We start from the raw sequence: 12,183 nt of genomic DNA, 5'->3' as shown, positions 1-12,183 counted from the left end.
ATGATGGCAGCACACGTGTCCGGTATGATGACCCCAAGCGCCTGCGGAGAGATGCCTGTCGAGAACTTGAGGTCCTGCAGGCTCCTCCCAGTCGCCAGGTACCGCAACGTGGCAATAAGCCTCTGCTCGGCCGTGATGGCTTGGCGCATCACAGTGTCCTGCCTCGTGATATAGGGGGACAGAAGATCCAGCAGACTGTTGAATACGGGGTCCGTCATGCGGAGAAAATTCCTATAGTCATTAGGATTATTCTCCTGGAGTTCCCTAAGCAGAGGCATATGTGAGAACTGGTCACGCTGGCGCAACCAATTCTTGGTCCAGAAACGCCTCCGCCCCCTGTTTCTGGCCAAAGTACTGGAATAATGAACATATCCAGCAGCCATCCCATAAACAGCACCAACTCGCGAAAATTGACGCTGCTGCTCCATCATGGCTTCAAACCGGCCGGCTGGTCAGTCAAGAACACACTCCAACAGAAAGCACAATCAAATCCAGCGGTACCTGCAAAGAACGCACGACACACAGATACGAACGCACAGTACGAATCTGCTAAGCAGAACGAACTGCACGCCTGTACCCGAATGCCAACTACGTACCCACAAGCACACGCACTGAACGAGAAAATACTACCTGCTAAAGCCTGGAGACCGAGAAGCGCGAATCAGCTCTAACCAAACCTTCACTAACACGAGCAAAGCCGTAACTAGCAAAAGCGGAACAGAGGGCGTCGCCATTGACTTTGGCCTTTCCCTTTATAGTGACGTCAAACGTGGATTACGTGCACGCGTTCAGGTCCGCAGGGAAATATCGTCCGCTGGTGTGTACAAGCCAGCGGGCCAAATGAAAAAACAGCCTTGTACGCCGGAAACAGCCCGTCGGACATTTCGAACGGACATGTTTGCTCGTGAGTACTCGGCCTTAGAGTAACGTTATTGACTTACTGATTATATAAGTTCACTTACTAATCCTTCTTTTAGGCAATTGTTAGCCTAATAAAGTCTTTGAAATACCTCAAAGTGTGTCAGTAACTACTGAGTGAACGAGGTGTGTCATATTCAGGTGTGCAGAGAAATCGAAAAAACAATTCAGCAGCTCCGCTGGGGGTAACAATACAGTTGCTACAAGCATCTTCCCCTACACAGTGCAATCTTTCCCTGTGCTGGAATGCTTCTCCCATTTGACTTATTTGCTTTCTTGGTTTGTGATTTCTCTCTGTATTTTCTGAGGCCCCTTTCACACTTCCCCAGACTTGAAAGTCGTGTGGTTTTGTAAATTTTACAGTGATTTTACCATGATTTTGCCACGATTTCAGGTAATGCTTGTATTAACGTGAGGTCTATGGACCTCAACTCGCATCAAAGTCGGACCAAAGTAGTAAAGGGACTACTTTGAAGTCGGTGTGACTTGAAGATACTCATTGAAAATCATGGGGTACGACTTATCATGCAACTTTGCAGTCGCACTAGTGTGAAAGGGTCCAAATGACTTTTCAAGTGTATGTAAAGCCAAGTTACATAAAGTAGGCAAAGGTTAACCTATCTAATTTTTAGCATTTTTTTTTATTTCTTATTTTTTTTGCTGTTCGGTTGGTGAGTTTTCTCTTCACTTCCTGTCCTTGTGACGCCACAAGAAATTATAGAAAATATCTCAGAAATGTATGGATCCCCCATCGTAGAAAACAGGTTTCCCAAATGGATGATTTTCCCTGATATCTTGCTTTGGTGATAACTAAAAATAAAGGGGTTAATCCCCCAGTGGGGGACATCGGCAAAAGAAACCTAACAGGGAGTCCAAGCTTTCTCCACTGTTTATAAAAAGAATTCTTTACATACATTTTAAATTGCTTATTTACTAAATGTGCTTTTGGGCTTTTGCCAATGTATACATTTTACAATCTAGGAAAACAAACTAAAAACATTTAACCTCCCTGGCGGTAAACCCGAGCGTGACTCGGGGTTGATTTTTTATGTTAGGATCGGTAACCCCGAGTCACGCTCGGGGTGGACGTGCAGAGTGTGCAGCGGCGCAGCTTACCTTTCGCTGGATCCACAGGCAAGATACTTACCTTGTCCCTGGATCCAGCGATGCATCCCCGCTGTGTGAGCGAGCGGGTCCTCCTCGCTCGATTCACAGTCTCCCCGTGTGCCGCCGATCTCCGTTCCCTGCGACGTTACGACCCACGGGAGCGGAGAACGGCGCCAAATTCAAAAAAGTAAACAAACACTTTACATACAGTATACTGTAATCTTATAGATTACAGTACTGTATGTAAAAAATACACACCCCCCTTGTCCCTAGTGGTCTGCCCAGTGTTCTGCATGTACTTTTATATAATAAAAAATGTTCTTTCTGCCTAAAAACTGTAGATTGTCCAAAAGTGTCCCTTTATGTCAAAAATGGTTTTAGATCAGCTAGAAAACAGCGATAATAAATTATAATCACTTGCAGGAATGTGCGATAGCGATTTGCGGGGAAATTCGTCATTAAAAAAAAAAAAAAAAATGACAGCGACAATTCTGCAACTGAGCAAATTTCAGTGATTTTGAGTTGATTACATTATTGAATAATTTTTATTATAATTATATTATTATTTGTTATAATTATTTATAATTATTTATTATATTATAATTTATAATTTTGTTTTAAAAAAAAAATCATACCCGGGATGCCTACAAGACTCTTGCTTGGTGAGATTTAAGTGAGTTATTTCTAAAAATTACAGGCCTACAGTATAAAACGCCAAATTTCCTTGCAAAATAATTGTACCGCTTTTGGTACGTAATTCCAGACAGAATCATACCGCCAGGGAGGTTAACTAAAGAAGTCTTCATGACTTTTTACAATACCTGCTTTAAAGGATAAGTGTTTTTTTTTAAAACAAAGTGCACGTTGCCCTGACCTATCCAATCCCCCCTCCTCCTCAGATGTGTACTTACCAAAATCCAACAGCCATGGCCTGATGATTGTTTACATCCAGTGCCGCAAGTCTCCTCTGTGCTGGCTACAACCGCGCATTACAGCCCCAAAGACTTCTGTGGAGCCTGTCTCCCTTTGTCTCTGGCCTTGCATAGTGCACTTATCCTTTAATATACTGTAATTATCCTATAATTATGTGAAGCAGAATTACAGGAAGTAAAATGTAGCTTTCCCCTTCGTTTCGGCCCAATATACAGACTTTATTTTCAAATTAATCACATAGTAGGTTTATTTGTTTTAAGAGTTAACAGTGGTAAAGCATGTTAATTAGGAAATGTACCTGCAAAGTAAAAGAAAGTGACTGATATTGAACTTTAGGAAGATGATGATTGGGTTCCGTCATAATGGAAGCCTAAAATTGCAATGGGGATGCATACAAGTCATATATCTGCACCACCTGTGTCTCCAGACTACCCTGCTATCACTCTGCTCCCCATGCCCTCTAAAATGGAAGTGATTCCATACGTGTGCAGTTCATAATATCTAGTCATCTGGTCCACTAAGAGGTGGTTGCCTTACTGTGCATATGTGGTAGCATCTTTAGACTACTCCAAAATGGGACAGCCACTGAGAGCAGAACACCAAGTGTATCTAAACTGCATCTATACCAACCCTATATGCCTATACTACATTATACCAAACCTTTACCGCATCTTTACCACATCTACCTTGCACCTGTGTCAATGACTGTCATTAAGTGCACCAATGTTCTTAAAGGGCCCTAATGATAGCTGGCAGAAGAACATCATGGATGTTCCCTTTGTTCCCCTTCCCCCCCCTCTGCCATGCTCCTTTTCTTTTGGACAGTGCATACCTAGTCAGTCTAGTGCATTGCCGCCCTAAATGCACTCTGACAGTATAGTTCCAGCATGCAGTAGATTCAACTTTACCACTGCTCACTGTTATGTTTCAGGTGGCCTTACTACTGTCTATGATGATCTGGATGCCAAATATCATCTCATGCCTGATCCTTACTGTTAATCACTTTGTATGCTAAATTGTGTTATTAACATTGTTAATGCATTTTATGCTTTATTAGTTTACAACCATATTGTGTGATAATATATTAAGTTTACCTTTATTTATTTATTTGTCTTCTTTCATATAGTGCTACTACTGGGTACTAAGTATTACTTTCAGTGATTTCCTGTGATATTGTGTGTTTGTACACTCAACCTGGTGTGTAAGGCCCCGTACACATGAGAGGATCTATCCGCTGGAATTTATCCGCGGATCGGTTTCAACCCAGCGGATATTTATCCGCGGATATTTTTCGGGCCGATGGATTTCCAGCGGATAAAAATTTCTTAGCATGCTAAGAAATCTATCCGCTGGAATCCAGTCCAGCGGATTGATCCGGTGATCTGTACAGACTCACCGGATCAATCCGTCCGATTCCCTCCCTCGCATGCGTTGTAATGATTCGACGCATGCGTGAAAGTCCTTATATTTCAGCGTCGCGCACGTCGCCGCGTCATCATCGCGGCGACGGCGCGACACGTCACCGCGGAGGGAATTCCACGCGGATTTTGATCTGATGGTTAGTACAACCATCAGATCAAAATCCGCGAGAGGATTTATCCGCGGAAACGGTCCGGAGGACCGTTTCCGCGGATAAATCCTCTTGTGTGTACAAGGCCTTAGAGGGGCTGAGTTTTTTTGGAAAAGGTTGAAGAAAAGAACAGAGGACCCATCCTAATTAGTGGCTCCTAATGGGGGTAGTGCTACGTGTACATTTATATGTATACATATATTCATATACACAGTGGATATAAAAAAGTAATTAATGGGCACTGGTACCACTGCAATGATTGGCACAGGTGGGGCTGCATTGGTGGGCACTGGTCACGCTGCAATGATGGGCACAGGTCAGGCTGTATTGATGAGCACAGGTCAGGCTTCATTGATAGGCACTGGTCACGCTGCAATGATGGGCACAGGTGAGACTGCATTGGTGGGCACTGGTCACGCTGCAATGATGGGCACTGGTGAGGCTGCATTGATGGACACTGGGCACACTGCATTAATGAGCACAGTTGAGGATGCATAGATGGGCACAGGTGAGACTGCATTGATTGGCACAGGTCAGGCTGCATTGATGGGCACTGGTCATACTGCATTGATGGGCGCAGCTGAGGCTGCATTGATGGACACAGCTGAGGCTCAATTGATGGACACAGCTGAGGAACTTAATTCTGCATAAAAAATTTTAGTGTAATTTCATGAGATAATTTATGAGGGCGTGTTTAGGGGCGGGGCAGAGTAGGGATTGGGTGGGGCAACTGGTGACGAGTAACCCTTAAAGCGTGGCTAGTAGCTCAGGACTTGAAATTTTAAACCCTGTATATATTGGCCCGGATTCACAAAGGAGTTACGACGGCGTATCTCCATATACGCCGTCGTAACTCTGAGTGTGAGGTGTCGCATCTCCGCGCCTGATTCATAGAATCAGATACGCCTCACAGTTGCCTAGATACGAGCGGCGTAAGTCTCTTACGCCGTCGTATCTTGGGGTGCATATTTCCGCTGGCCGCTAGGGGCGCTTCCGTATATTTCCGCGTAGAATATGCAAATTAGCTAGATACGCCGATTCACGAACATACGCGTGCCCGGCGTATCAAGATACGGCGTTTACGTAAGGCGTCGGACCGGCGTAAAGTAACCCCTCATAAAGCAGGGGTAAGTCATGTTAGGTATGGACGTCGGAAACGTCCGAACAGCGTTGTATTTTACATTGTTTGCGTAAGTCGTCCGTGAATGGGCTGGGCGTAGGTTACGTTCACTTCGCCTAAGCATTGAGCGGGCGTAATTTACTTTGAAAATTCGACGTGATACTGAGCATGCGCGCGCATGCGCCGTTCGTTCGGCCATGCATCTACATGGGGTCACGCTTAATTTAAATACATCACGCCCACGACCTGCCTACTTTGAAATACGCGCGTTTACACCGGCCCATTTACGCTACGCCGCCGTAACTTAGGACGCAAGTGCTTTGTGAATACTGCACTTGCCTCTCTAAGTTGCGGCGGCGTAGCGTAAAGAAGATACGCTACGCCCGCACAAAGTTACGCCGCCCTACGTGAATCTGGGCCATTATATTTATCTTGTCCCAACCCCTGTAATTGGTACTTTAATAAATGAAGGTAATAAATAAAGAAAAACAGTATTCACATGCAGAGTAATATTACTACAGTTATCAATCCCATTCTGTTTGTAGAATATAATGTCACAGGATCCTTGGTTTATTTTAACACCTTTGTTTTACAATTGCTGTTACCTGTTACCTGTATCTTTTGTTTTAGCCTACACTGCGTTACCTTCTTATTTTGCTTTTTGATCTAATCACATTTTCTTCTCTGCTTTTTGTTTTATGTCCTCATCCTGTCTCTTCCTTTCATTTTCTTTCAGCTTTTGTTGAACAGACTCTTTATGTCTTTCTCTACTCCTTCTTCTTTCATCTGCTCGGTCTTCGCTCTGTCCCTCCCTAACAATGTGGCCTTCACAACAAGACAGGATACTTAGGTGAGGTCTTTACAACCGGTTTGATCTGATAACACTGCCTGTACCTTATGAGCGCTGTTTCCCCCAATGCTGGTTAGCTCATTATTTTCTTGCATTTTCTTGTCTCTGAACCAGAAAATGTGCAAGCCTCAGGGTCTCCTTTTCTTTCTATTGTCGGGACATCATTTAAGAAAAAATGTTTCAAGATATTTGTAAATGTGTTGACATTTTTAAGCTGTAATCCAGTGTGGTATGCAGTCTTGCTTTGAAATCAGAGATGGTCACACGCCTGTATGTATTGTTCACAGCAATCTTATGGTTTTGTGCTATTCATTTCCAGGTTCTTCCACATGACAGCAAAGCAAGGCGACTCTTTGTAACAAGTGGTGGACTTAAAAAGATTCAAGAGATCTCAGCGGACCCTGGCTCACCTCTCCAAGAGTACATCAACACTATCAATAATTGTTACCCCGAGGAGATTGTCAGGTACAGATAGATGTTCAGACTACTGAAAATGATTCCTTGCTGTACAGTTCAGGCAAGCTTGTGGCAGGTAGCCAGTCTGGAAGTGAGAAACACACTCACTAGTTACATATGTCTGAATGATTCTACTCTCAGAACATATGTATAATGCATCGAAGTAGCAATTTTCTACTTAATCAAAGAAAAATTTCACCACCAGCTATTTGGATTTAAACTGAATGCTTCACAGAGCAATTTCAGAAAAAAGAAAATATATACATATTTTTTTTCTGAGAAAAGCACTTAGTGACTTATGTATGAAAAAAACATGCTAGCAAGAAAATTTCTTCTAGCCCATAGCAGGCAGAATCCTTGTTTAAGCCCCTTAATCTTGTAAGGTAAAAAAACATGATGCCTGAACCTAGTTTTGCCCCAGCTTACTTATTTTTATTTTGTTTCTATAGGTCCTTAAATCACAGTGTGTGGTCATAGTGTGTTGTGTGATTCTCGATCCCCCCTCCCCTTCCCTATTTGTCATAAGAGGGGATTTAAGTTAAGATCACTGGAGGAACATGTATTGGTATCATAGCACTTAAAAAAAAAAAATCACTGAATCCAGCGCTGAACCAATCCCCAAAAATTCCAATAAATAACAAATATCTAAATATCAAAAGACAATAACTAATAGTCCACAATAAACATGACTCCACACCACATAGAAAATTGACAACACAAAGTTCTTGAATCTTCCAATACAACTTCTGTGTGGCCCCACCACTCCTTGTGATATTCAGTCCACCACCACTGGCCTCAGCATTCTGTCAAAATGCGCCTGTCCCTTTTAAGGGAACCAAATAATCCGCTGCATTGCTCGATGGATGTCACCTCATATTCTCATCAATTCACAAGGCCAATACCCAGATTATAATTAAAAAATCATAGTGCTTTCCGTAAAATCACAAATTTATTATTAAAAATGAAGATAAAATATACTCACATTAGATTGTGCACTTATGCTGGTGCACAGCAGTGATCGGATCTCACATTAAGTTTCCAGGCATTTACATAATTGAGGCTGCAGCTTGTGTGCGTTAACCAAGTCTGCTGTGCCGACCAACACCACTTAGGCCGCATACACACGGTCGGTCCAAACCAATGAAAACGGACTGAAGGACCTTTTCATCGGTCCAAACCGATCGTGTGTGGGCCCCCATCGGTCAGTTATCCTTCGGTCAAAAATTTTAGAACTTGCTTTAAAATTGAACCGATGGACGCCTAACTGATAGGTCAAAACCGATGATTAGTATGCAAAAGCATCGGTTAAAAACCTGCGCATGCTCAGAATCAAGTCGACGCATGCTTGGAAGCATTGAACTTCATTTTTCTCTGCACGTCGTTGTGTTTTACGTCACCGCGTTGGACTCGATCGTTTTTTTAACTGATGGTGTGTAGGCATATCAGACCATCAGTCAGGTTCATCGGTTAACCGGATGGACTGACTGTGTGTTGGAGTTGTAAACCTTCCTGTTTTTTCACCTTAATGCATAGCATGCAAAACACATCCGATAATTAAAAGAATATGAGGCGACATCCATCAGGCAGCACAGTGTATAATTTGGTTCCTATAAAGGGACTAGTAGTGGTGGACTGAGTATCACCAGGAGTGGTGGGGTAACACAGAAGATGTATTGGAAGATTCAAGGACTTTTTGTCACTCTTCTATTTGGCGTGGAGTCACATTTATTGTGGACTATTAGTTATCTATTTATTTATTTGTTATTTTCTTATTATTTTTGGAGATTGGTGCATCGCTGGATTCACTGATTTCATTTATTTTTAATGTGTGACGTAGACCCTGTATAAATGCAGCAGCAGCACATTTGGCTACATGTTGTTTCACAGTATCCACCTAATCTTGGTTGCCTAGGTGTCTTTATTATTTTTATATCATACTACTTCAGCTACTCATTAAGATGAAGACAGTGCACACTGTGGGTATGATATATAATGTGTATCTAGTTTCCAGTGGTTTTTGCAAGCTCTAATGACATTTCGGACAGCGGTAGCCACCTCCCTGAGACTGACATCTTGCAGCATAGTCCTTTTATTTTGATGTTTATAACATTAACTTTTACTGACAGCCTTAAATATGAGGTTTTGAACAGAAGCTAATAGTTGCTCGTTACCTTCCACTGAACTTCACCTGTAATGTTGAAGACGTTCTGCCACTGATCTAAGGGGCTTTCTCAACATCTTCAACATTGGCGAATAAATCCAGTTGAATGTGACCAACTACTACTAGATATACCATAACCTGGATAAATAAGAACCTTTACAGACATATTGGCCCGGATTCACAGACATCATCGCATATTTATGCCGCCGTAGCGTATCTTCTTTACGCTACGCCGACGCAGCGCAAAGAGGCAAGCACTGTATTCACAAAGCCAGTGCTGCCAAATCTGTGCTGGGTTTCTCAGGCATAAGTGGAAGCGGGCGTGAGCCATGCAAATGAGGCGTGACCCCATGCAAATGATGGGCCGAGCGCCAGACAGATACAAATACTGAACGGCGCATGCGCCGTCCCGTGGAGGCATCCCAGTGCGCATGCTCAGAATCACGTCGGAACAACTGCCTAAGATACGACGGATCACTGCCTACGACGTGAATGTAACCTACGCCTAGTCATATTCACATCCTACGTAAACGACGTAAAATACGATGGCTTGTGTTCCCTTTGCATGGATGCTGCGGAGTTACACCTCTTTTATGGGGCATAACTTTACGCCGGACGTATGACTTTACACGCACTCTGTCGGACGTACGTTCGTGAATCGGCGTATCGCCCCAATTTGCATATGTGAATAGAAAATCAATGGGAGCTCCAAATACGTCCAGCGTAAATATGCGCCCACTCTACGCCGGCGTAGGCAAGTTACGTCGGTCGGATGTAGCCTATTTTCAGGCGTATCTTAGTTTTTGAGTTCGGCGCAAAAAGTAAAGACGGCGCATATTTGCACTTACGCGGCGTATCTGGAGATACATCGGCGTAAGTGCTTTGTGAATCCGGGCCCTTGAATATAAGGTATCAGCAGGTGGAATAGCATACCTTTATTTGGTCATTTTACCACCTGCACAGAACTGTTAGAGTCCCTTAATATTCTGTGTTAATACTGACTTTCTGAAAGTCTGCATTTGACTAGAGTTGGGTTAGACCCATCCCCCCCACATGGCAGTGCCCAAGATGGGTAACTGGCTGCACTAAATCTGCTTTGGGTGTTTGTATGTTCTTCCAGTATCAAAAGTTTGGGTTTTTGGGTTGATGCTGATGGCAGTTTGCAGGTAAGGGTGGAAAATTAATGGTACAACTCCTTATATCTTCTATCTTCGGAACTGTCCTTACTTTATATTTGAAATAAAAAAACACAGATTTGCTTTAGGTCACATTCACATATGTGAATGGGCCAAACAGCGCAGCAGGGGTTCCTGGCGATTAGCTGCGAGAGGCACATTCACAAGTGTGAATATAGTCTAAATATTACAGTTTTTTTTTTCTCCAATTTTCTTATCAATTGTCAAATCACTTTAATGTTTATTTTCCAGGTACTATTCCCCCGGATATTCGCAGACACTTCTGGAGAGAGTCGACCATTACCAACCTGTTCTTTCCTGAATTTTTCCAATATATTTTTTATATATTTTATTTTTATTATAGACACTGAAATATTTACCTTATAGAGCTATATAAAATATTTTATACAGACTCGTTGCTGTCTGTTAAAAAACACTACAATGTTTAATATCTTCATACATTACATTGCTGGGTTTTCTCTCTACGAGTAAGATTTATGTCAAAAATAAAAAGACTAGTTAATTGATGCTGTTACAGTTTTTCTTTATTCGACTTAGTTAAATGTAATTTTTTTTAACATGTCTTAATGAAATTTGTTCAACTGGAATATAAAGTGGTTGTAACCCCTTAAATATACCAAGTAAGGTGACTAGCATAAGTTGTACTTGTTTATCTGCAACCCTCTCTTCTCTACAGCCATTCAAAATGCAGAATTTATACAGCTAGTTTAAGCTTTCAAAAAGCAGGGGATGGGGAGCTTAAGTTACATTCTGCAGAGCTCAGTGAGAAGAGCTCTGACAGCAGATTGGAGGAAAGAGACACACCTCCTTCACACAGCACACAAGAATACAGCTGAGGCTGTCAATCACAGACTGTGCGCTAGAGCTCCCTCCCCTGTGACTCCTGCAAATAGCAGAAGAAGGAGGCAGCAGACAAAAATGACACTTTGTGCTCTGGATTGAGACAAGCACACACTATAGAGGGATATGCTTTGTTAATATTCCATATCACAGGTTTACAACCCCTTAAATTGTTTTGTATGAGATAATTGCATTGACAGCAAGGTTGCTTTCTGCACCTGCTCGTTTTTTTAGCAAGGTTCTATGCTGTGTATTTCCTCCCTATCACATCTGAGCAGCCCATGTGACTATTGAGGTGTATATGGGTCAGTGGTAAATAACAGCTCACTCCCTCCCTCCTCCTCCATGTCCGCTAACCAGCTAAACACAATGGGGGTGGGAGATTACATGTAGATTAATGGATGCTTCACCTCCTTTTTATTCTAAGACACAGGATGAAGGGCGGTGATACAGCCTGTGACTGTCAGAAATCCACCCACACCAGGTTATTTTATTTCAAATATATATTTGTATGCCAATGTTAAACAGTTTATTGATATTATTTATTTAGTTTTAAAGTTTCGTTTTAATTTTTTTTTTGAACATGTGACCAGCAGCAAAAACTCAGGCCCCGTACACACGACCAAACATGTCTGCTGAAACTGGTCCTCGGGCCAGTTTCAGCAGACATGTTCGGTCGTGTGTAGGCCCGAGCGGACAGGATTCCAGCAAACATTTGCCCGCCGGGCCTTTTCCCAGCGGACAAATATTCCTGGACTTGTTTTAAAACAGTCCGCTGGAATCCTGCCCGCTCAGACATGTTCGGTCGTCTGTACAGACCTACCGTACATGTCCGAGCGCCCGCCATCCCTCGCATGCGTCGAATGACTTTGACGCATGCGTGGAAGCATTTAACTGGCAGGCCCGCCCACGTCGCCGCGTCATCGTCGCGGCGACACCGCGGACACGCCCCGCGTATTGTTTACGCGCGGATTTCTGTACGATGGTTAGTACAGCCATCGTACAGAAATCCCCGGCCAGACATGTACGGTG

At 43.0% G+C, this 12,183-nt stretch overlaps 1 protein-coding gene across 1 annotated transcript in view; it reads left to right on the top strand.

Annotated features, from left to right (window-relative positions):
* Nucleotides 1–10,818, top strand: part of SPAG6 (sperm associated antigen 6) — a 157,115-nt gene extending 146,297 nt beyond the window's left edge. Inside the window, exons 10-11 of the mRNA XM_040352508.1 lie at nt 6,818–6,963; nt 10,543–10,818. Coding sequence (XP_040208442.1) covers nt 6,818–6,963; nt 10,543–10,612 — 216 coding nt within the window. The 3' untranslated portion in view covers nt 10,613–10,818. The remainder of the gene's footprint in view (nt 1–6,817; nt 6,964–10,542) is intronic.
* Nucleotides 10,819–12,183: the final 1,365 nt, after the last annotated feature.

The sequence above is a fragment of the Rana temporaria genome, chromosome 5 (genome assembly GCF_905171775.1).
Source record: "Rana temporaria chromosome 5, aRanTem1.1, whole genome shotgun sequence".
Lineage (NCBI taxonomy): Eukaryota > Metazoa > Chordata > Amphibia > Anura > Ranidae > Rana > Rana temporaria.
The sequence above is the reverse complement of the archived record's forward strand: the minus strand, read 5'-3'. Positions and strand labels throughout refer to the sequence as shown.